At 38.0% G+C, this 24,918-nt stretch overlaps 1 protein-coding gene and 1 non-coding gene across 2 annotated transcripts; one reads left to right on the forward strand and one right to left on the reverse strand.

The window, feature by feature from the left end:
• Nucleotides 1–18,499: 18,499 nt before the first annotated feature.
• On the reverse strand, nt 18,500–18,606 carry LOC142168494 (small nucleolar RNA R71). The gene has a single exon (XR_012698352.1). It is a non-coding gene; the product is annotated as a small nucleolar RNA R71 (small nucleolar RNA).
• A 643-nt stretch (nt 18,607–19,249) lies between these two features.
• On the forward strand, nt 19,250–20,044 carry LOC107797313 (uncharacterized). The gene has a single exon (XM_016620187.2). It carries the CDS (start codon nt 19,250–19,252, stop codon nt 20,042–20,044), a length of 795 nt encoding a protein of 264 aa, XP_016475673.2.
• Nucleotides 20,045–24,918: the final 4,874 nt, after the last annotated feature.

A 24,918-nucleotide genomic window follows, 5' to 3' on the forward strand; every position in this document is an offset into this window, starting at 1 on the left:
AATTGAGTTATTGCCTCCTGCTGAGCCTGCAGCATTTTGAATATCAACCGTAGACTAATCCCGTCTCCTTTAACATTTTGTGTGTTTTGAGTTGCCGATCGGGCTCCACCACGAACGCTATTTTCGGGGTCGGTAGGCAAGTTTGCATCGATAGACACATGTAAGTAGCGTCAATCGTGTCTGCGATAGGAATTCCAATGGGATCAGTAGGTGGTACCTCATTTCCGGGCGCTATGTTGTTATTTTCACCTTGATGACCGGACTCGTTGTCAATATGCAGGGGTGCTGATTAAGAGTTCGACATTTTGTATTCTAGCCTGGAATCAAAGACACTTCAAAAGGCAAGGGTAAAGTAGTGTGTGTTATGGAGATTCGTATCAAATAACCACTATTATCCTTAGCCTCACGGTGGGCGCCAAACTGTTTACCATCAAAATCAGATAACAATTGAATTTATACGTAGTTTTAAGGATATGTGATCTAACTTGATACAAAATGAGAAATCAGATTAATATTGAAATAAACGATGAAAAGGTAAATGCAAACCACACAAGTTGAACAATCTTAGCCTTGAAGATTGATCGCCTTTGAGCCAAAATGCTTTAATCGATGCCGGAACAGAATGATGAGATAATAAGAACTAGAAATAATAGTATATTGCTTAGGGATGCGTGTTATAATGTATTTTTAAATGAATTATCAGACCCCCTTTATATAGTAGAGGAGTTCTATTCTAGGTATATTTCTATATAAGGTAAAAATTTCTTGATTTGCTGATCATCGATTCCTTGTTGATACGTGCCGAGATTCTTGCCGTAATATCCATCTGGTCGCGAATATTTTGGTCTTCTATTTGTTATCCTCGAGCTCGTTTGAGGCTAAGGTCAACACCGGGTTCAATTTTCCTTGAAGGCAGGTTTTCTGACCTCGGGTTCTAGCTCGGTGAGACTCGGGGTCGATCTTCAGTCCATGGTCGCCATGTTCCAAACCTAATCTACCAAGTTGAAGTCGAGCTCGACTTCGACCGTATATAACTTTAAATAGTGGGTTGTATAATCACTTTCTTATCAAATGTTATTGAAATGCGTTAATCTCTTTATTCTTCCATATTCATATGTCAAGATCTATTAAAGCCTTATATCTTTTCAAATTTGAAATGGTATTTCAATAATTTTAAAATTAAATAGAACCATATCATTATTTAGGTTCTATATTGATTTTTATGTTTAGTTATTAAATTCGGTTAATCTTGAAAGCGTACATCAACGAAAAATTATTGTTAGACGACTAAAATAACTATCATGTGTTACTAAACAAAATTCCCACAAGAATATTTTAATAGATCATATATTTGTCAGCTTTTTCAATTTTTACTAAACATATATTCACTTATCAAAACTTTAAGTACGATTGAAATAATATTCATGTAAATATTTTTGAAAAATCTGAAAAAACCAACAAAATTGAACCAATCCAAACCGAAATAGTTGTTTTAGTTTGGTTTTGATAAAAAGCGAATCAACCCCGGTCCATGTACAACCCTACAAGACATTATTATAGAGTATTGACACTCATTATCATTTGGTTCTGTTTCAATATCATTGGATAGGGTCGGGTCTAAATCAAGACGATAGATCCAGAGGCGGACCTACATAAAGATGAGAGGGGTCACCGGAACCCGCTAGTCTCAGCAAAAACTGTGTATATATATTTGTATATACATCAAGGACCCCTCAAATAATTTTGATGTACCCCCTCAAGCAGAAAAGCTAAATTGCTCTGTTGATATAATTAGCTGGATTATGTCCTCCCTCGCTAGAAGACCTGGGTTCGAGACCCAACACCAGTTCTCTTTTCATTTTATTTATTTTCTCTTTGAATTCAACACAGTGTAGTATCCTGTATTTAGTGGTCAACTTATTGTTTTCTTTATCTTTTCTAAGTTAATGAACAATAATTTAGTACTAGTACATAGAAGGGGATAAAATATTCCATTAACAAAAAGTCAATCACATTCTTTATCCTTATATCTATGTTTATAAGCATTATCACTTTCTTGACATGTATAAAATTAAGTACAAAAAGCCAATCACCTTCTTTATCCTTATATCTGTCACGACCCCAAATTCCCTCCGTAGGAGGTCGTGATGGCACCTAGTCTCTAAGACTAGGTAAGCCTATCAATGCGGAATAATAATAAATATCTGAAGTAAATAAACTACAATTCAAACAATTTCAACTCCCAAAATCCGGTAGAAATAAATCACAAGCTTCTAAGAATTTATTCTCAATGTCTCTATATGTCGAGGTCTAAATAAAATATAAGGAAGCAACATAAAATGATAGAAGGGGACTCCAGAGTCTGCGGACGCTGGCAGATATACCTCAAAGTCTCCGTGCGCATGTAACTTACTGACGTCTAGGCTGGTAAAATGTACCTGGATCTGCACAAAAAGATGTGCAGAAGTATAGTATGAGTACACCACAGCGGTACCCAGTAAGTGCCAAGCCTAACCTCGGTAGAGTAGTGACGAGGTCAGGTGAGGCCCTACTGGAATATAATAATGGCATGGTAAAATGTTTATCAATATAGTAAAATAAAATGACATTGGAAATGAATCAAATAGTATGTCACATTTAATGACACCAAATAATTGCAAATAATATCTCGTGGAATCAAAACAGAATTTCCTTCAACTTTATGAAAATCACAACAATTAATCGAAAGCAACTATGGCCATAAATCAATATCAACAAGGGAACTACCGAGGTACCGCCTCGTAGTCCCAAATTATAAATAATTTCACAATATCTCATTTCCTTATATCACCGCGGGAGCCTTCACAATTTATTTAAAGAAAATATTTTTTTTCGAAATAGCATCCCGTGTTTTAGCCACCCTTATCACACGGTGGCATGACTTCTAGTAGTCACCCCTACTTGCCACGCATATCAAGCCACACTTATCTCACCGCATGCGTTTCAACACCCAGACCTTATACCACCGCATGCGTATCAATATCAAAATATATCACAATTTGCACCTCAAGTGCCCAATATTTCAATTTTCCACAAAAGAATCATCAACAATATTTTTCAATAATAAAGAGCTCACGGCTCATGCCAGAATAATCCAAAAATTTTAAAAAAATCTTACGAAAATATTCAAGAATAAATAATTCAGAAAAATAATATTTCAAATTTTTAATACGTTGCTTCAATATCAAAATTAAAAATGTCAAATACTTCATATTAATAATATTTAATTTAAAGAAAATCAACCTTCAAATAATGCACACTATGAAAGAAATCAAGTTTCAATTAAACAGATAAAAATAATTAGCAGAAAAAAGGCAAACAAATTTAAAATATATATCACAGATCAATGATGAAGAATATAACAAGATAAAATAATTTAATAAATACGCAACAATGATCTACACAATTTAAAAATATAATCTTTCACATTTAGCCTGTGTACACACTTGTCACCTCGTGTACACGACTTTCAACATATTTCAATAATCACATTAATATCAATTCTAGGGGAAATTTCCCCCACACAAGGTTAGACAAGTTACTTACCTCGACTTGCTCCAATTTAATCAAGTATTATGCTTTTTTCTCGATTTTCCGACTCCGATCGACTCGTATCTAGTCATAATTAATTCGATACAGTCAACAAAAATTATAGAAATCAATTCCATAAGAAAATATTATATTTTTTTCAATAAAAACCGAAATTAGCTAAAAGTTTGTCCGGGACCCAGATCTTGGAATCCAGCGAAAGTTACGAAATATGAACGCTCATTCAACCACGAGTCTAACCATACCAAAATGACTAAATTCCAATAACGATTCGACCCTCAAATCCTCAAATCTATCCAAGAGGGCTTTCAAATTTTTCCAACTTAAATCACCAATTAAATATTAAAAACAGTGATGGATTCGGGTAATCTAACCAAGTTTGAGTTAAGAACACTTACCCCAATGTTTTTCCTTGAAGATATATCAAACATCGCCTCTGCTCAAGCTCCAAGTTGTTAAAAATGGCGAATGGGACGAAGCCCCCCTGATTTTATATTTTACATATCTGCCCAGGGTGATCTCGATCTGGGGGTCCGATCCTGGACCTCGATCATGAGAGTCCGATCCTAGACCTCGATCGTGGGAGTCCGATCATGGGGAGTCTGATCATGGTCCTCGACCCTGGGACTCGATCACAACCGTCGATCCTGGCTATCAATCCTTATGGCCTTCGATCACTGGCCTTGGTCATAACCCTCGATCCTAGGCCTTCGATCATGGATCTCGAGCCTGCCTTCGATCCTCGGCTCGATTTCTGGGGCTCGATTGCACAGCATAAGAGAATTTGCAGCAGCTTTTGCAGCAGCTGTTTAAGTCCCATTTTTGATCTGTTAACCATCCTAAACTCACTCGAGGCCCTCGGGACCTCAATCACCAACAAGTCCTAAAACATCATACGAACTTATTTGAAACCTCAAATCACATCAAACAACGCTAAAATCACGAATCACACATAGATTCAAGCCTAATGAACTTTGAAACTTTTAATTTCTACAAACAACACAGGAACTTATCAAATCAAGTCCGATTGACCTCAAATTTTGCACGCAAGTCATAAATGACATAACAGAGCTATAAAAATTTTCAGAATCGGATTTCGACTCCGATATCAAAAAGTCAACCCCTCGGTCAAACTTCCTAAAAATTCAACTTTCGGCATTTCAAGTCTAATTCCACTACGGACTTTCAAAAAAAATTCCGATCATGCTCCTAAGTCCAAAATCACCATACAGAGCTGTTGGAATCATCAAAATTCTATTCCGGGGTCATTTGCACATAATTCAACATTCGGTCACTATTTGAACTTAAACTTTAAATTTTTCGTCAAAATTCCATATCTCGGGCTAGGGACCTCGGAATTTGATTCCGGGCATACGCCCAAGTTTCAAATCACGATACAGACCTACCGGAATTGTCAAAATACTGATCCGAGTCCGTTTGCTCAAAATGTTGACCAAAGTCAACTCGGTTGAGTTTTAAAGCTCTAATTCACATTTTAATCCATTTTTCATATAAAGACTTTTCGAAAAATTATACGGACTGCACACGCAAGTCGAGGAATGATAAATAGTGCTTTTCGAGGTCTTAGAACACAAAATTAATTATTAAATTTAAAGATGACATTTTGGGTCATCACAATATCTAAGTTTATAAGCATTATCATTTTCTTAACATGTATAAAATTAAGTAATTCACCAAAAATTTCTCCAAAAACAGTAGTTAAAAACTCGAAAAGCCCTTCTGCTTTCAAGGATCACTTCGGCAAAGTAGCAAATATCTATCGATTCAACGACAATGTCTGAGACTCTGCTTGGATTGCTTAATAAACCTTTAATCTTGATCTTATTTCACTAAGTTTTTTTATATTTTTGAACATACTTTCGGTCACCGACTCATGTTTCATTAAGTTTTCAAGGAGTTAGTGCGCTAAATTTTGTCGTTATTAGCTGACATATCTATGTCAAAGATAGCGGTGCTCCCGCTGCGCTCAAATTCTAGGTCCGCCTCTGTATAGATCGCTATCGCTATAAATAGATATTTTTCTTGGACCGATTCATTGGCAGCTAATATACCTAGAAGGGCTTACTATGAGATCTTGCTTAATTTATATGGATTCCTAAATTCCCAAGAACATTATGGATTCCTCTCATGTTATTTAAAGGACGTCCTTAGATAATGCTTTCAACTGGTGATGTAAATTGAATTCAAGAGTGATCATGCCACAAGTTTTAATATATATAAGTCAAAATACATAAGTTATCATTCGATCAAATTCCTGTTACACACTTTTTATGGACGAAAATTATTTTACACACTCAATCTTTTCAGAGTGTGTCTAATACACACTACTTTTGCTACGTAGCACATGCATGTTTAACAAAAATTATAAGCGCGTTAAACTGTAAAATTTTTTATCCCAATTCTTACTTAAAGGACACATGTCAAAATTTTAAAATTTTGCTTTCTTAAAAATATTATGTTTCCCTTTACTTTAACCCACCCCCTTCCTGTTCTTCTTTCTCATAACCCCGCCCCTATCAGTTCGTTGCTGACCTTCCCCTTTTTGCCATTTTCGTCTTCTTCCCCACCCCTTTTCCCCATCTTCTCTGTCCACCATTTTATTTTAAGAATAACAATAATATAAAAAGGTTTCGGAAGAAATTGATAAAGAAAGTTAAAAGAAATCTATATCTAAGAGTATTCTATAGATCTGGATTTGAATCGTAATTTAGTAGTAACAATTTAGGAACACAAATTTAATGTGGTAGAATATTAATTTGGTGTTGAGGGATAACATAGATGAGCCAAAAGAAGCCGAGAATTAAGTGACTCGATCTGTTACTTGCGAGCCATTTTTATAAAGTTGGTCTTTGTTGCTTGCGCTTTCATCACTTTGGTTGCTTATTTCCACCGAATAATGTCATGGATTCTGGTCATAATCAAATGTCAAAATACCTTTTTTTTTTATCGGAGAAGATGACCGTGAATCGAGCAATCATGAATTTGGCCATAACCACCTTTAATGGAGTTTTGAGTTTTGCATCCTATTTTTTGTGTTAGATTTGAATCTAGACTCACAAACGCGTGACTAATGTACTTGCGTTCCTAATTTTGCTTTATAATAAGAAGGTGATAATTGCCTCAACGGAGATTAGGTGGAGAATAGAAAGAGATGGAAGGGAGAATAGTTAACGGGTATATTTGTAATTCACATTAATTTATTTTATTTTAAAATTAATGACATGCGGCGCTATATTATTGGTGCGTGACATGCTTTACTTTTTCTGAGACGCTTAAATATAAAAGTTGTGTGTATTGTATATACTGTGAAAATGTTGAATGTGTAAAGTTATTTTGCTTCGCAAAAAGTGTGTAACAGAGATTTGGTCCATAGTTAAGGTGGTAACTTATATATTTTGCCCGTATATAATAAGACGGAGTTGTAACAATTAAAGTACAATTACGATTTGACTTTAGACTAAAATTAGATCTAGGTGCTAAGTATTGTTATTTTTGCTTCTCGCACTACAAAAAAATTAGCCTTTTACCTACAGAGACGTACCGACGGACAAATATGTGTCGCTATTTCGAGAGACTTTTTCGTCAGAGTTTGACAGAACAATTGAACATTTTATTTTCTAATTAATTTTTAAAAGTATCCGGGAGATGTCTTGGTAAATAACAAAACTTTGATCGGTCAAAATTCAATTGACTACTTGCCGACGGAATACTGGTTTCTAAACTAATGTAGGAAGTCGGCCTAGGTCTAGATTATTCTCTCAAATTCCGATGTGGTCAGTTTTTAACATATTTTTTGCTCTTTGCTCGTGTTTAAGAATATAACATTTTTTTTTATCTACCGCGTCATTTTTAGAGATAATAATTTTACTTCAAACAAGTATAAAGAAGTAAAAGGTCGCATGTAAAGTTAAAGTGTAGAAATAACTTTTGCGGACAAGTTCAGGTGACAACTTATTTCCCTTTTATTTCAACGTGACTAAAATGTGCTGCAGATCCGCTATCAAATTAAATATTTTCCAAATAGTTTGTCCAAAAAGAAAAAGAGGAAAGATCCGTTAGATTAGAAATCTGTTTTTTCCTATTATGCTTTTTGCACATAGAACACATGTCCAGATGCGAGGTATTTAATCGTAGTCTTCAACTTCATTTTTACCTCAACTTGGCCACTTTTCCTTGTGACAAACCTTTTTATTTCTCTTTATGTAACTTTTCTAGTTTACTTTTTTATTATTTTTGTCACGATTCAAAATTCATTAAAAGTCGCGATGGCACCTCACACCACCGTCAGACAAGTCAACGGTGATTGATAACTTAATTACTCATTTTAGTATTTTGAAATCATAATTTTCATTAATTAAATAATATGAAAAATAGAGTTTACAGGGTAAAGGGGTAATATTTACACGAACTACAATAATGAACAACCCGTAGGAACCCCCAAACCCCGATGTCACAAGTGCATGAGCATCAACTAGGAAATATAATAAAATACAACATCTGTCCGGAATACAAGTTAGATAGGAGAATATAAATAACTCTGATGGAGACTCTGCAGGCTGCGGATCGTAACATAAAATGCAGCTCACGGTAAAGTCCCCGCAATAGCCGCGCCTCGGTGCCCAAAAGACCACCAGACATATATGTATCTGCACAAAAAGTGCAGCAAGTGTAGCATGAGTACGTAAATCAACGCGTACCCAGTAAGTATCTAGCCTAACCCCAGAGAAGTAGTGACGAGGGGTCGACATTAACACTTACTAGTTGTCCAATAAGACAGATACAGTAGAAGTAAACATATGTGAGTCAGAGATAATAAACGAAATAACAAGTATAAATACGTGATAAAATTCTCCTCTCAGCAATAACTCAACCTCTCAGCTAGTAGTCACCTCCTCAATGGGAGTATATATATATATAATGGACCTCACCAGATATGTCGCCACAGTTCAAATTAGGAAAACTCATAGATATACTGCCTTCTTATCAATTATTATGCACGATTTCATAAGAGTATTTTTATAGAAATGCCGAGACGTACGACCCAATCCATCATAATATTTCTGAACCATAGATATATCTATTATATTGCCGAGGCGAACGGCCCGCTCCCATGAGAGTGTGATACATAATCCTGTCGAGGCGTACGGTCCGATCCATCATAATATGCGCACTACCAAGGGTCAAACGGCATGAACCATAAATGTATCTATCATGCCGAGGCGAACGACCCGATCCCATTAGAATAAGAAGCATTGACAGGTCCTTGACCGCGCTCATGAATAGACATGTGAGTTATAAATTTTAAGGAAAACCTTTCGATGAGAACGCATAATGCGGGAGAAATTCGTAAAAGGAGTACAATTATTTTGCTGCCAATCATGAAGCCCGCCGAATCTCTACAATAGAAAGTCAATCACTCTACACAAGTCTAGTCTCAAGTCGCAACGTAAAATAAAGGAATTTAATAGGTAAGAGACAACTCAAATAGTACAATTATAGCATGGCAGGAACTTAAGTTTATCCAGACATAATATGAATCTAGCTACGCACGGACTCCCGTCATATTGTGCGTACGTAGCCCCCGCAACAAGTGGCACATAACAAATATATCACCTAGGAGTAGTTTCCCCCTCACAGAGTTAGACAGGAGACTTACCTCGCTACGAAGTTTCATAACCAGCTCCAAAGCCTCTCTAACACCTCAAACCGATGCCCGTCGATCCAAAACTAGTCAAACAAGGTGCAAACCAATCAAAATATACTCCAATGCTCATAATAATTCAATTCATAATAATTCCCAACTTCGCTCGAAGAGTCTATAAAATCAACCATCGGGCCCACGCGCCCGGATTCCGAAATATTTCGAAGATGAACATTATCCATAATATTATGAACTCAAATATATAATTTATTCTCAATTCCACGTTCAATTTCATGGTCAAATTCAAAAATACCAAATTCTAGGTTTTCTACCAAAAACCCCATAATTTCTACTAATTTTCATGTTTAAATCCTCATACAAACCATGTATTTAACTTGTAACAGGTGGGAATCACTTACCTTGTATTACTTGATGAAAATCTCCCCTTGAAGCTCTTCAAAATCGCCCAACTAAGTGAAAATGAAAGAAAATGGGCCAAATCCTGCTTTTAAAAGAACTCCTCTGCCCAGACGACCTCTCGCATCTGCGGAATAATAGTCGTTTCTGCGGCAACTCCCTTGCAGATGCGGCTTTCTCCAAGGCGCCAACTTTCCACTTCTGTGGCCCTCAATCGCAGATGCGCATCCGCTTCTACGAAAATCACCCGCATCTGCGGTCTGCCTAGCTCGAACAGCCTTCCGCACCTGCGCGCCCACGTCCGCACCTGTGCGCCCACGTCCGCACCTGCGGCTTCGCAGGTGCGCCACAACACCCGCACCTGCGTTCTTCCAACCCCATAACACCTTCGCTTCTGCGCTCCTTCTCCCGCATCTGCGCGCCCACAGGTGTGGTAACCTCCTCGCACCTGCGACTCCAACCAACCTTAAGCCCAACTGCTTCTGCGACACCAGGGTCGCTTCTGCGGTCTCGCACATGCGGCCCTTTCCACGCAGGTGCGATTGCACCAGATCCCAGTTGCCTCAGCACCTCTCCCAAGTCAAAACTCGATCAGTTTTCACCCTGATTCGCACTCGAGGCCCCCGAGACCCTATCCAAACATACCAACACATCCCACCACATGATACGGACTTAGTCGAAACCTCGAATCACGTCAAACAATATCAAAATCATGAATCGTGCCTTGAATCGAACTTATAAATTTTTCAACTTTTCAAATTCTATAGCTTGTGCCGAAGCGCATCAAATCAATCTGGAATGACTTCAAATTTCGCACACAAGTCATAAATGACATAACAAAATTATTCCAAGGCTCGAAACCTCAAACGGACATAGATAACATCAAAATTCACTTCAAACCAAACTTATGAAATTCTTAAACCTTTAAAATGCCAACCTTCCATAATAAGCGCTGAAATGCTCCCGGGTGATCTGATACTCAACCCGAACATACGCCTAAGTCTGAAATTATCATACGAACCTATTGGAACCTTTAAATCCCGATTCTGAGGTCGTTTACTTAAAAGTTAAATCTTAGCCAATTCTTCCAAATTAAAGCTTCCAAAATTCAATTCCAACTACACGTACAAGTCATAATAACTGAAGTGAAGCTACTCAAGGCCTCAAACCGCCGAACGACATGCTAGAGCTCAAAACGACCGGTCGGGTCATTACAGTTACACTGGTTGTGCATGTTGAATTTTCGGGGAAAATGGTTTTGAAATGGCATTTATTCATTATTTGTATGTACTAATTACTGACTTAAGAATGAAAGTGGGATTGAATGGTATTTCTGAAGTATTAAGTGGCACATTTGGTTTACTACCATTATTTTTAATTATAAAATTAAATATTATAATCTTAAATTCTTAACAAGAGATAAATATTTTAGTTAATATATGTTTGACAAAGGATAAAAAGTGCATGTTTTGAGTATGTTTGTGTGTATTCATGTGTGAGTTGCGGGAGTTTACACCGCTTTTGAAGTAAAAATATGCCCATTATTTGTAGGAACAAACTTATGTGGAAAAGGATTAAATAGAAGAAATATTTGTGAAAAAAGAGCTGGCGAGAAAAGTCCCGGATAGCGAAGTGAGGTTCACTTCGCCAGACCGGGACCGGAGCAGAAGAAACAATACAATTTTCGGACAGCGAAGCGAGGTTCACTTGCCAGACCGGGACCGGAGCATAAAAAATCAGCTTTTTCAATCTAAAATAGGAGAAGGAAAATCCGCCCCATACAAACCCAAGTCGCTATAAATATATCCTAAAACATGATTTTGAAGGGAGACACTACTTTGGAAGGAGAGAAGACTTTGGGGAGGCAAAAACGTGCTAGGAGCAAGAAGGAGAAGGATTCAACTTCACGTTTTCCCTCTTTCTTCCTCTATTTCTATTATTGATTATGAGTTCTAGTATTGTAGTTTTGCAAACTATTATGAATAGCTAATTTGTTATATATGATTTTGATGGAACCTTTCGGAGGATGAATTCTTGTTATGTTTTTATATAATTGAGCCGTTGGATTTCTCTACTTTTTCAACTACGTGTTTGTTGTTGTTGATTGAATGGCCATCAATTAACTGTGTCTATTTAGTGTGTACTGCTCGAGAGAGAGTACACATTTAGGTAGTTGTTGAACAATATCACTCCTAACGTATGTGAGAGATCAATACGAAGGGTTTAAAGGCGGGATTAGAGATAACGAAACCTTGGTGCGATCGTAGTGAGCGGTGAAGTAAGTGCCAGCTAGTGTAGTTCGAGAGAATACATCTAGTAAATTGTGATAGTTGCTCGAGAGAGAATTATGACAACCAAAGTACTCACGATTGGTAAAGATTAATTAGGCAAAATTATAGAAGACACGCGGGAAGAATTTCGACAATTGGGGAAATCATAGCTCTAGACCTCCTTAATCTTGTCTCCAACCCTTAGTAACTTTAGTTGTTAATTCACTCCTTTAATTTGTTAGTTAATTAGTTTAAATTAAGAATATTTATATTTATAACTTAGGAATTGTTCGAACTTGTCTTCTTAGTGATAGTAAATAGTTGTAGCTAAATCTTAGTTCTTTGTGGGATTCGACTCTGGACTCTTAGACCAGATTATATTTGCAGCGACTGCTTAGTCCTTTTTATAAGGCATAGTTGGGCGTGATCAAATTTTGGCGTCGTTACTGGGGAACTAATGGTGTAGATGTAGTTGTAAATATTGCAAAGTTTCAAGTTTGAACTTTTATTTTATTTTCTAGTATTTGATTTTTCTTAGTTTTAGTTGTTAATTTGAGAAACATAGCATCGTGGAATTATGAGAGTTTTGATATTGGTAATTCTAATGTTGATCTTCCTTGTGTATATTGTGCAGGAAACCACCTGTGGAAAAATATCACGACCCCAATTTTCCTCAGTATGATGTTGTGATGGCACCTAATCTCTAAGACTAGGTAAGCCTAACAATTTTTGCGGAATAACAGAATATAAATATGAAACTCAAACTTCAACAGCTGAAATAAATAAAACTACAAATCAAACAATTACAACTCCCAAAACCCGGTAGAAATAAGTCACAAGCTCTAAAGAGAAATATTAAGTGTCTTTATACATCAGAGTCTAAGGAAAATAAGGAAAACAATATAATAAGGATAGAGGAGGGACTCCGAGGTCTGCGGACGCTGGCAGATATACCTTGAAGTCTCCACGTACGGGCTATCTCACTGGTATCTGGCCTGGTAGGAAGAACCTGGATCTGCATAAAAGGATGTGTAGAAGAGTAGCATAAGTATACCAATAGGGTACCCAGTAAGTGCCAAGCCTAACCTCGATAGAGTAGTGACGAGGTCAGGTCAGGGCCCTACTGGAATAAAAAGGGAACAAGGCAGCAGATATAATAACATAATGGAATGATTGAGAATTTTAAAAAATGAGAAATTACAGCAAGATAACAACATAGCAAACAGAGGTAACCAACAGGGGCACTCCTGAGGTACTGCCTCGTAGTCCAAAAAATAAATACACAACAGGGGAACTCCCAAGGCACCACCTCGTAGTCCCAAAAGTAAATATACAACAGGGGCACTCCCGAGGTACCGCCTCGTAGTCCCAAAAGTAAATATGCAACAGGGGCACTCCCAAGGTACTGTCTCGTAGTCCCAAAAGTAAATACACAACTCATAACCTATGGAACAACGAATTTATAGAAAGGAATCCTACAGTTAAAGACTGAATGCCAAATCAAGGAAACAAGAAATTCAACTAAGCATGTTACAAGAATTGCAAGTAAGAGTTAAGAAACGTAGACATGCGACATTAGGCTAAACATGATGGCTGCACGAGTTATGGCAACTCAGTTAAGGAATTAAAGAAATCTACTCAGCAAGAACCAGATTTTTCAATTTTTGACCCGAGTACGCACTCGTCACCTCACGTACACGGCCTTCACGTATTGCAAATACCATAACAGTACCAAAATCTAAGGGGAATTTTTCCCATACAAGGTTAGACAAGTCACTTAAGAATGCCTTTCTCTCGATTTTCCGACTCTGAACGGCCCAAATCTAGCCAAAAGCAATTACATTCTATAAATACAACTATAAGAAACTAATTTAAATAATAAATCTATGACTTTAGCAAAGAATCAAAAAATTGTCCCAAAACGTCAACCCGGGCCCACATCTCGGAATCAGTTAAAAGTCACAAAATACAAACATCCATTCGATATCGAGTTCACCCATACCAAAATTACTCAACTCCGACATCAAATCATCTTTCAATTCCAAAACATTCGGTCAAAGAACTTTCACCATTTTCTACCAAATTTCCCAACCCAAATCCTTAGTTAAATGAAGAAATAAATGATGGATTAGTGGATATTGATCAAAAATGAGTGTAGAATACTTACCCAAATGTTTCCTCTGAAAATCTCTCAAACTTTCACCTCAATCCGAGCTCTATATCTCAAAATATGAATAAAATGGCAAACCCTCGATTTTTAAACCATTCTGCCCAGAACTTCCACTTTTGCGGTTCATTTAGCCTCTTTTGCGGTCAGCCAACCGCATCTGTGAAAAGTCACTGATGCTAGCCACCCGATTCTGCGGGTGCGAATCTGTGCAGACTCGCCCGCTTCTGTAGACCGGCCTCCCAAGCTCTTGTCCTCTTCTGCGGCGTTCACGTCACACCTGAGACCACTGGCCACTTTCCCCAGCCCCGCATCTGCGCCCAACCACTCTCTTCTGCGAGCTCGCACCTGCGGTCAAACTTGCGCAGGTGCGATTGAACTAGAACTGGTGCACTTATGCCATTCTCACAAGTCCAAATTTGTTCCGGATTCAATCTGATTCACACCCGGGGCCTCCGAGACCCCGTCTGAATATACCAACAAGTCTTAAAAATTCATACGGACTTAGTCGAGCCTTTAAATCATATCAAACAATGTTAAAAACACGAATTGCAAATCGATTCAAGCCTAATGGATTTTAAAACTTCAAACTTCTACATCTGATGCCGAGACATATCAAATCAAGTCTGATTGACATCAAATTTTGCACACAAGTCATAATTTACATTATAGATCTATTCCAACTTCCGGAATCGGAATTCGACCCCGAAATCAAAAAGTCCACCCCGGTCAAACTTTTCAAAAAATCATCCAACTTTCCAACTTTCTCCATTTGATGCCAAAATGACCTACGGACCTCCAATTCAACATCCAAACATGCTTCTAAGACCAAAATCACCATGCGGAACTATTGGAACTAACGAAACTCCATTCCGGAGTCGTCTTCACACAATTCAAACTATGGTCAATTCCTAGCACTTAAACTCCCAATTTAGGGACTATGTGTCCCATTTCACTCTGAAACCAAAAACAAATCCTCCCGGTAAGTTACGTAACCACAAAATGAAATAGAGGGAGTAATAATTAGGGATTCAGGGCTAATACTCTCAAAACGATCGGCTGTGTCGTTACATCTTCCCCCTCTTAAAACAAATGTTCGTCCTCGAACGAGTATAAAGACATACCTGAAGTGGTGAAAATATGAGGATAACGGCTACGCATATCATGCTCAGTCTCCCAAGTCGCCTCCTCAACCAAATGACCCCTCCACTGAACCTTCACTGAATCTATGTTCTTCGACCTCAATTTTTGAACCTACCTATCCAAAATGGCCATCGACTCCTCAACATAAGATAAATCATTGCCAACTGGAATGAGCTGAAGTCTAACACATGGGACGGATCGCCGTGATACTTCTGGAGCATGGAAACATGGAACACTGGATGAACTACAGAGAGACTAGGTGGTAGTGCAAGTCTGTAAGCCACCTTTCCAACCCTCTCAAGAACCTCAAAAGGCCCGATATACCTAGGGCTCAACTTACCCTTCTTTTCGAACCTCATAATACTTTTCATGGGAGAAACTCGGAGCAAGACCCACTCCCCAACCATGAATGCAACATCGCGAGACTTCCGATCCGCATAACTCTTCCGTCTGGACTGGGCTGTACAAAGTCGAACCTGAATCAATTTAACCCTTTTCAAAGCATCTTGAACCAAGTCTGTACTCAATAGCCTAGCCTCACCCGGCTCGAAGCAACCTAGTGGAGACCGGCACTGCCTACCATATAAAGCCTCATACAGTGCCATCTGAATGCTCGACTAATAACTATTGTTGTAGGCAAACTCCACAAGTGGCAGGAACCAATCCCAAGCAACCCCAAAATCCATCACACACGCACAAAGCATATGCTCCAATATCTGAATAGTGTGCTTGGACTGTCCGTCCGTCTGAGGGTGAAATGTTATACTCAACTCCACCCGAGTACCCAAATCACACTTTACGGCTCTCCAGAACCATGATGTAAATTGCGTACCCCGGTCAGATATGATAGATATCGGTACGCCATGTAGCCTAACAATCTCACGAATGTAAACCAGAGCCAGCTGCTCCGAGGAGTAATTAGTAACCACATGAATGAAATGAGTTGACTTGGTCAATCTATCCACAATCACTCAAACTACATCGAACATCCTATGAGTCAGTGGGATCCCAACAACGAAATCCATAGTGATCCACTCCCATTTCCACTCTAGAATCTCTAACTTCTGAAGCAATCCACTCGGTTGTTGATGCTCATACTTCACCTTGATGTATGGCTATAATTATATATTTTTAGTGCATTACTTACCTTACATTTTGGGGCTTTAATGCTATACTGTACTATATGTGTAGGTACGTTGAAGACGAAATTGGGAACAAAGTAGAGATTTTATGTGTATTTTATACACTACAAGAATGGACCATGGTCATTTATCGATTAGAAGCATTATAATGTTATATGGAGCAATGATTGAAGAGACAAAAAGAAACAATGCAAGGGAATTTGAAAAAAGAAATAGAAATGAGAATGAGAAATGAGTTTGAAAAGTTAGGCAGCAAAAATATTGAACTAAAGCTAAGCAGTTGGGCACAGAATTGAGTTCTTAACATTTGATTTGATGTTAGGCAACAAGAAGTCGAACTCAATTATGGGAGATGCGAGAAATCTAGCTCGCTATAGAGCATGCGACGCGAGCAATTTAGCTCGCGATGGAGCAGGCGCCACGAGGGTTATCGCGAGACCAAGAGCGTTATAGAGGTTGTGAGGCACGGTCTACAGCGAGTGTGTTCCGGGTTTTTTAAGCCTATTTTGTCTCCTATATGGTTTTGGACTTGATTATTTCATTTGGGTCTCTTCCCTACACATATAAATAGTCATTAAACACCATTTTCAAGGGAGTTTTTGCGACCGGAGGAAAGAACATCACATGGAACAACTTTAGGAGGAGAAAATCATCGAGTTCTTCATTCCTTTATCTTTTATTTGTAATTTGTTTATGCAAAATACTTGAAAAATTGTTACTACGAACATGAGTGGCTAACAACTCTAGTTCTAGGGTTGTGGTTGACATGATTGTTAACATTTATTAATTACATCTTCCTTAATTTGGATTATCATCTTGTGGTTATTTCTTTAATTCTAGTTTTAACTTGTGAATTATTGTAGCTACCAATTCACCCTACTATATATGCTATGCTTGGGAAAGCCGTGTTTATATTAGAGTAGAATTAGAGAGAGCTTGTTTCTGAACTCGTGGCTCGGGGGACAATTTTCGCGGGTAGGATAGGAATATACCTAACAGTCTTGCTTAATTAAATACCGCATTATATTCGTTTATGATAGACTCAATACCATAAGAATATAGGATTGATATATTGTGGGCGGGCGAGTAATATTATGGGAACATGCTATTTATATAAATGATCTGGTTAATTAGCAACCATAGATAATATGGATTAACGAGTGTGATTATTGAACTTATTAGGATAGATAAACCAACCAGAACCCTGGAATTTCCATCTCCTCTGAAGTAAAATCTCATCATACACATTTGCATTCTTGATAAATTAGTTGTTACTTGTTTAATTTCCGTAATAGTACATTAATAGAAAAACATCACTCTTAAATATCTTGGACAATTAATTAATTTTAGTTTGCTTAGTTGACAATTGATCTAAGTCTCTGTGGGTTCGACATCTGACTTTCGAGTCACTTTATTACTTGACGGTCACGTATACTTGCGTGTACTTGGGGAACCAACAAGTTTTTAGTGTCGTTGCCGGGGACTTAGTTATTGATTGTTTAGTTAAGTTAAGCTTTTATTCGGTATTTGTTCAAGTTTTAATTTTTAGTTTGTTTTATTTGTGATAACGAGGCTCTTCTCTTGAATGCAGAGGAGTAGAAGCGCAAACAATCTCCTTCCTCTTGATCCTGAAATCGAACGAACACTTCATAGAGTGAGGAGGGAAGTTGAAGCTAGAACTAGAATTGAAAGAGAGTTGGACGTCGTAGTTCAACCACAGCCAATAGAGATGGCAGGTAATGAAGAGCGTCCAGTGATAGAGGCTACAAGGCCCAATCTGGCTCTTATGACTCAGGCGATTGTGAAGCCTAATATCACGGGTCACTTTAAACTCAAACAGTACATGGTATAGCTGATTCAATCCACAGGGCAATATGTTGGCTTATCTCATGAAGACCCACAGAGGCACATTCAGAACTTCCTGGAAATTACAGACACTTACAATTATCCGAACGTTTCCAAGGATTATGTCAGGCTGACACTGTTTCCCTTTTCATTGATGGGGGAAGTTAAGGAATGGTTACAAAAGGAGCTCGCGAACTCAATCCACAATTGGGATGATCTAGCAAGGAAATTCTTAATCAAATATTTTCCCACAAAGAAGACAAAGTCACTGAGGAGCCAGATTCTTGGGTTTCAACAACGAAATAGTGAGACTCTTCGACAAGCTTGGGAGAGATACAAGAAGCTTCTCAAAGACTGCCCGCACCATTGTCAGACTGATGAGGTATTGGGTCACACTTTAGTTGATGGGTTGGACGAGGCATCAAAGATGAATCTTGACTCAGCATGTGGGGGTAGTTGCATGGTAGGACCGTATAGTGAGATCCAAATCCTGCTAAACAATTTTACTTCTAATGATAATAATTGGCAAGGAGGTGGGGAACCACAAAGAGCACTTAAACAAAAGGCAGCAGGTATGATCGAGCTTGATGATTTCTCAACAATGAGGATAGATATAGTGAGATTAGCGAATTAGATGAATAAAATGACAATGCACCACGCACAACAGATGCAACATGTGCAACAGATGTCTACTTGCTGCGAGTTATGTGGTGAAGGACACACAAGTGGCATATGCCCCGTGAATCCTGAATCAATTTACTACGTGGGGCAACAAGCTAGAGGGCCGATGAATCAACATGCTCAATATGGTAACACATACAATCTGAACTGGAGGAATCATCCTAACTTCTCTTGGGGTAGAAATCAGAATATTAGACCTCAAGTGAATTATAATCATCCACCTCAACCTCCACAACAAGCAGAAGAGAGTTTGACTGACATGATAAAAAAGCTCTTGATAGACAATCAATAATTGTGCACAGAGTTCAAAAATCTAGAGAGGCAGTTTGGGCAAATGGATAACAATCAGAATACTAGGCCTGCTGGAGCTCTCCCGAGTGATACTGAGCCTAATCCTAAGGCTCAAGTCAATGCGATTACCTTGAGAAATGGAAGAGAATTAGAAGAAGTTCCAGAGAAAAAGAAGCATACAGGTAGACCTGAAGGAGAATTAGTTCCAAAGCTCGTTGAGGAGAATAAGAAAGAAAAGCCAGAAATTGTGACAAGGCCACCACCTCCATTTCCACAAAGACTGCAAAAGCAAAAAGATGATGCTATGTACAAGATATTCTTAGATATTTTGAGCCAAGTGCGTATGAATTTGCCTTTGGTGGAAATTTTGCAGGAAGTGCCTAAGTATGCAAGGTATCTCAGAGATATTGTGGCTAACAAGCGAAGACATACAGAGTTTGAAACAGTTGCACATACTGAAGAGTGCAGTGCTAGAGTTCAGAGTAAACTTCCTCCTAAGTTGAAGGATCCTGGGTTTTTCACAATTCCTTTGTCTCCTGGAAAACAAGAAGTTGGTAGAGCCCTGTGTGATTTAGGGTCTAGTATAAATTTGATGCCATCCTCTTTGTTCAAGCAACTCGGATTGGGGGTGCTTAGACCTACTACAATCACTTTAAAGTTAGCAGATAGGTCACTAGTTATGCCAGAGGGAATTATTGAGGATGTGTTAGTTCGAGTGGGAAAGTTTATTCTTCCTGCTGATTTTATTGTTCTTGATTACGAGGCAGATGAGGAAGTACCCATTATTTTGGGCCAAACATTCTTAGCTACTGGTGGAGCGCTTATTGATGTTAGATAAGGGAAGTTAAAGATGAGAGTTGGCGATGAGAAAATCACATTTAATGTGTACAAGGCACTTAAGCTACCTAAGCATTATGAGGACTTGTGCATGATTACTGCGGTAGAACTGAAGGGGATAGAGCAGAGTCCTTATGTGAATTATAGTGATTCGGATGGGACAACTGAGTTAGAGGAGGTGGTGTTGCAATCTGAGTGCATAAGGATGATTGAGAAAAGAGCCAGAGATTAAAGAGGAGACCTTCTGAGAGCGTGTAAAAAGGCTAGACTTAATGGGAGAAAGAAGAAGAGAAAGCGCCCAGCCTGAGCAGAGTAACAGTGTCATGCCGCGACGTTAAATCAGGCGCTTGTTGGGAGGCAACCCATCTTCACTGCTTTCATTTATTTTTGTTTATTTTCTTTTTTTATATTTGTAGTGTTGTTTTTGTTTTGTAGGATTATGAGCATAGGAAGTAAAGTCATTTGAAGAGTGCAAAAGCGAGTTAGATGGTAAGAACTAAGTGTGGGTTGCCACATAAAGGACCATATCGGGGGGGAAGTCTGAGTACCCATGAGCTGCTATTGCTTCGGCCTTTGGCCTTTCAGGGAGTTTCTTATTCGCCCTCGTTATTATTTGGCTTTATTTGTGCATTGGAGACACTGCATTCTTTTAAGTGTGGGGTAGGAGAATTCTCTAGATAATTAGTAGTAGGATGTAGAAAAATGTTAGTAATTATGTAGTATTTTGGTAGCTAAAACAAAGTAGAAAAATTGAATTTTTCCAGACGATGGATCTCTTAGATAGTTTTCTTGAGGGACTTAAGTCTAAAGAAAAAGGACAAAAAGGTTTTCTTTGTAGGTAATGTAGTAATTCTCCCTTAGTTTTTCTTTGTGCCGCGGTTCTTTTCCAAGGGTTTTGTTTGAACCGGGTGTAGGTAGTTTTTTTTAGAGTAGGATCCATTATGAGATGAATTGAATTGAAGCAATATCTCTTGACTTTGTTATGCCTTGAGAATAGTGAGTACTTTGGTTATGACGCTTAGGCTCAGTTTTTGACTCTTGTGTAAGTACCTTAAATTGTATAATCTTAAATTGGCTTAACTGCTTTGACTAGAGTGTCTTGATGAGTCCAATACTGAGTGAGTTATGTGCCATGTGTGTGTGAGGTTTGTGTGTTATTCTATGCATTGCATTTGATGTCTAGAACTTGCCACGTGTGTTTGTAAAGCGAAATAGTAGTTTTGTTCAGTCTTGGAAATGATATAGGCATTTCTTTGTTGAGTCAAATATATAGTTTACCCGCCTAAATGTTATGTATTGTAGTTAACCCATTTGAGCCTGTAATCATGTTTTTCTGGCAACCACATTACAAGCCTTACTCATTTGTTTGAATTAACCATCTATTTGAAACTTTTAACCTCTCATGAGCACTTGAATTGTTATGAACTTTGTAAAAGTTAAAGTGTGGGTGGTTGGTTTGGCTTTTGAGTGGAACTAATGAAATAAGGAGAAAGGTGCACTGTTTTGAAAAAGTAAGAGCCGCTTGAATTGAAAAAGAAAGAATATATATATATATATATATATATATATATATATATATATATATATATATATATATATATATATATATATATATATAGAGAGAGAGAGAGAGAGAGAGAGAGAGAGAGAGAGAGAGAGAGAGAGAGAGAGAGGCTTAAAGAAGTATGGGGTAATATACATTGATGTGAATGTGGAGTTTGGTTTGACATAAGTATGGGGTTTGAATGTTAAAGTATATGTATTAAAGTGCTTAGGGAGGTATAGTTACTCTTATATCTAAATGTATTCTACCCGTTCCGCAACCTACATTACAACCAAATAAAGTTATACTTGATTCTAGACTGAATGAGATTGATTAGTAGAGTAGTACATTACGGGCAAGCCTATGGTGCATCTTTTGTGGCATATGAATGTTATTTCTGAGAGTGAGTGAATTCTTCCTATCTTGAGTTCCTAATTGTTCTTAAATTTTAATGTGTGTGGAACTACTCTCTTTTGTTGTGTGAGAGTACTTGATTCATGAAGGAAAGGTAATGTCATTGACCTCTATGTTAGAGTAAGTTAGTGAGTTGTGAATAATGCATAGTATTTGCGAGTCAAATCTTAAGGTGAAGATGTTACACCCTTGTACTTAGTCTATTTTAAAGATTCTTGGTGTGATGAGTTAGGAGAATTTTTTTAAAAGGTCGTGTCTATATAAAGTGTAGTTTGATTGATCGAGGACGAGCAATATTTAAGTGTGGGGTAGTGATGTTTGGCTATAATTATATATTTTTAGTGCATTACTTACCTTACATTTTGGGGATTTAATGCTAAACTATACTATATTTGTATTTAATTGAATCTATTTTATGTGTAGGTGCCTTGAAAATAAAATTGGGAACAAAGTAGAGACTTTATGTGTATTTTATACACTAAGATAATGGACCATGATCATTTATCGATTAGAAGCATTATAATGCTATATGGAGCAATGATTGAAGAGATAAAAAGAAACAATGCAAGGGGATTTGAAAAAATAAATAGAAACGAGAATGAGAAATGAGTTTGAAAAGTTAGGCAGCAAAAAAAATGAATTAAAGCTAAGCAATTGGGCACAGAATTGAGTTCTTAACATTTGATTTGATGTTAGGTAGCAAGAAGTCGAACTCAATTATGGGCGACGCGAGCAATCTAGCTCGCTATAGAGCATGCGACGCGAGCAATTTAGCTCGCGATGGAGTAGGCGTCGCGAGGGTTATCGCGAGACCAAGCGCGCTATAGAGGTTGCGAGGCACGGTCTACAGCGAGCGTGTTCTGGGTTTTTAAAGCCTATTTTGTCTCCTATTTGGTTTTGGACTTGGTTATTTCATTTGGGTCTCTTCCATACACATATAAATAGTCAATTAACATTATTTTTAAGGGAGTTTTTGCGAGCAGAGGCAAGAACATCACGTGGAACAACTTTTGGAGGAGAAAATCATTGAGTTCTTCATTCCTTTATCTTTTCTTTGTAATTTGTTTATGCAAAATACTTGAAAAATTGTTACTACGAACATGAGTGGCTAAGCACTCTAGTTTTAGGGTTGTGGTTGACATGATTATTAACGTTTATTAATTACATCTTCGTTAATTCGGATTATCATCTTGTGGTTGTTTCTTTAATTCTAGTTTTAACTTGTGAATTGTTGTAGCTACCAATCCACCCTACTATCTATGTTATGCTTGGTAATGTCATATTTATATTAGAGTAGAATTAGAGAGAGCTTGTTTCTGAACCCGTGGCTTGGGGAAATATTTCGCGATTAGGATAGAAATATACCTAACATTCTTGCTTAGTTGAATACTGTATTATATTCGTTCATGATAGACTCAATACCATAGGAATATAGGATTGATATATTATGGGCAGGCGAGTAGTATTGTGGGAACATGCTATTTATATAAACAATCTAGTTAATTAGCAACTATAGATAATCTGGATTAATGAGTATAATTATTAAACTTAATAGGATTGATAAACCAACCATAACCCTGAAATTTTCATCTCCTCTAAAATAAAATTTCATCATACACATTTTAATTCTTGATAAATTAGTTGTTACTTCTTTAATTTTCGCAATATTAGATTAATAGAAAAACATCACTCTTAAATATCTTGGATAATTAACTGATTTTAGTTTGCTTTGTTGACAATTGCTCTAAGTCTTTATGGGTTCGACATCCGACTTTCGAGTCACTTTATTACTTGACAGCCACGTATACTTGCATGTACTTGGGGAACCAACACACCTGCTGATAATTCAGGCACCGAGCTACATATTCCACTATGTCCTTCTTCATCCGCCTCCACCAATAGTGTTGCCTCAATTCCTAATACATCTTCGCGGCACCTAGATAAATGGAGTATCGCGAACTGTGAGCCTCCTGGAGAATCAACTCACGCAAACCATCTACATTAGGCACACATAGCATGCCTTGCATCCGTAATTCACCATCATCTCCAATGGTGACCTTATTGGCATCACCGTGCTGAATCGTGTCCTTAAGGACTAGTAGATGGGGGTCATCATACTAATTCTCTCTGATACAATCATAAAGAGAAAACTGAGAAACCACACAAGCCAAAACTCAGCTCGGCTCGGAAACATTCAATCTGACAATCTGGTTGGACAAGGCCTGAACATCCAAGGCTAAAGGCCTCTCTACTACTGGTAAATATGCTAAACTGCCCAAACTCTCCGCCTTGCAACTCAAGGCATCGACCACCACATTGGCCTTCCAGGTATGATAAAGAATGGTGATGTCATAATCCTTAAGTAACTCCAACCATCTCAGCTGCCACAAGTTAAGATCCTTCTATTTAAACAGATGTTGTAGACTCCGGTGATCGGTATAGACCTCACAAGGGACACCATACAAATAGTGCCACCGGATCTTCAAGGCATGAACAATAGCTGCTAACTCAAGGTCGTGGACAGGATAGTTCTTCCCATGCACCTACAGTAGTATAGACGCATAGGAAATCACCCTACCGTCTTGCATCAACACCGTTTTGAGACCAATGCGCGACGTATCACAATACACCATGTAGGACCCCAAACCAATAGGCAATACCAGCATTGGTGTTGTAGTCAAAACAGTCTTGAGCTTTTGAAAGCTCTCCTCACACTTCTCGGTCCATCTGAACGGAGCACCCTTCTGGGTCAATCTGGTCATAGGTGTTGTGACAGACGAGAAACGCTCTACAAATCAGCGGTAATACCCTGCCAAGCAAAGAAAACTCTGGATCTCTGTAACTGAGGATGGTCTAGGCCAACTCTACACTGCTTCTATCTTCTTCAGATCTACCTTGATCCCCTCACTCGATACTAC

This window comes from Nicotiana tabacum, chromosome 13 (genome assembly GCF_000715075.1).
Source record: "Nicotiana tabacum cultivar K326 chromosome 13, ASM71507v2, whole genome shotgun sequence".
Taxonomy (NCBI): Eukaryota; Viridiplantae; Streptophyta; class Magnoliopsida; order Solanales; family Solanaceae; genus Nicotiana; species Nicotiana tabacum.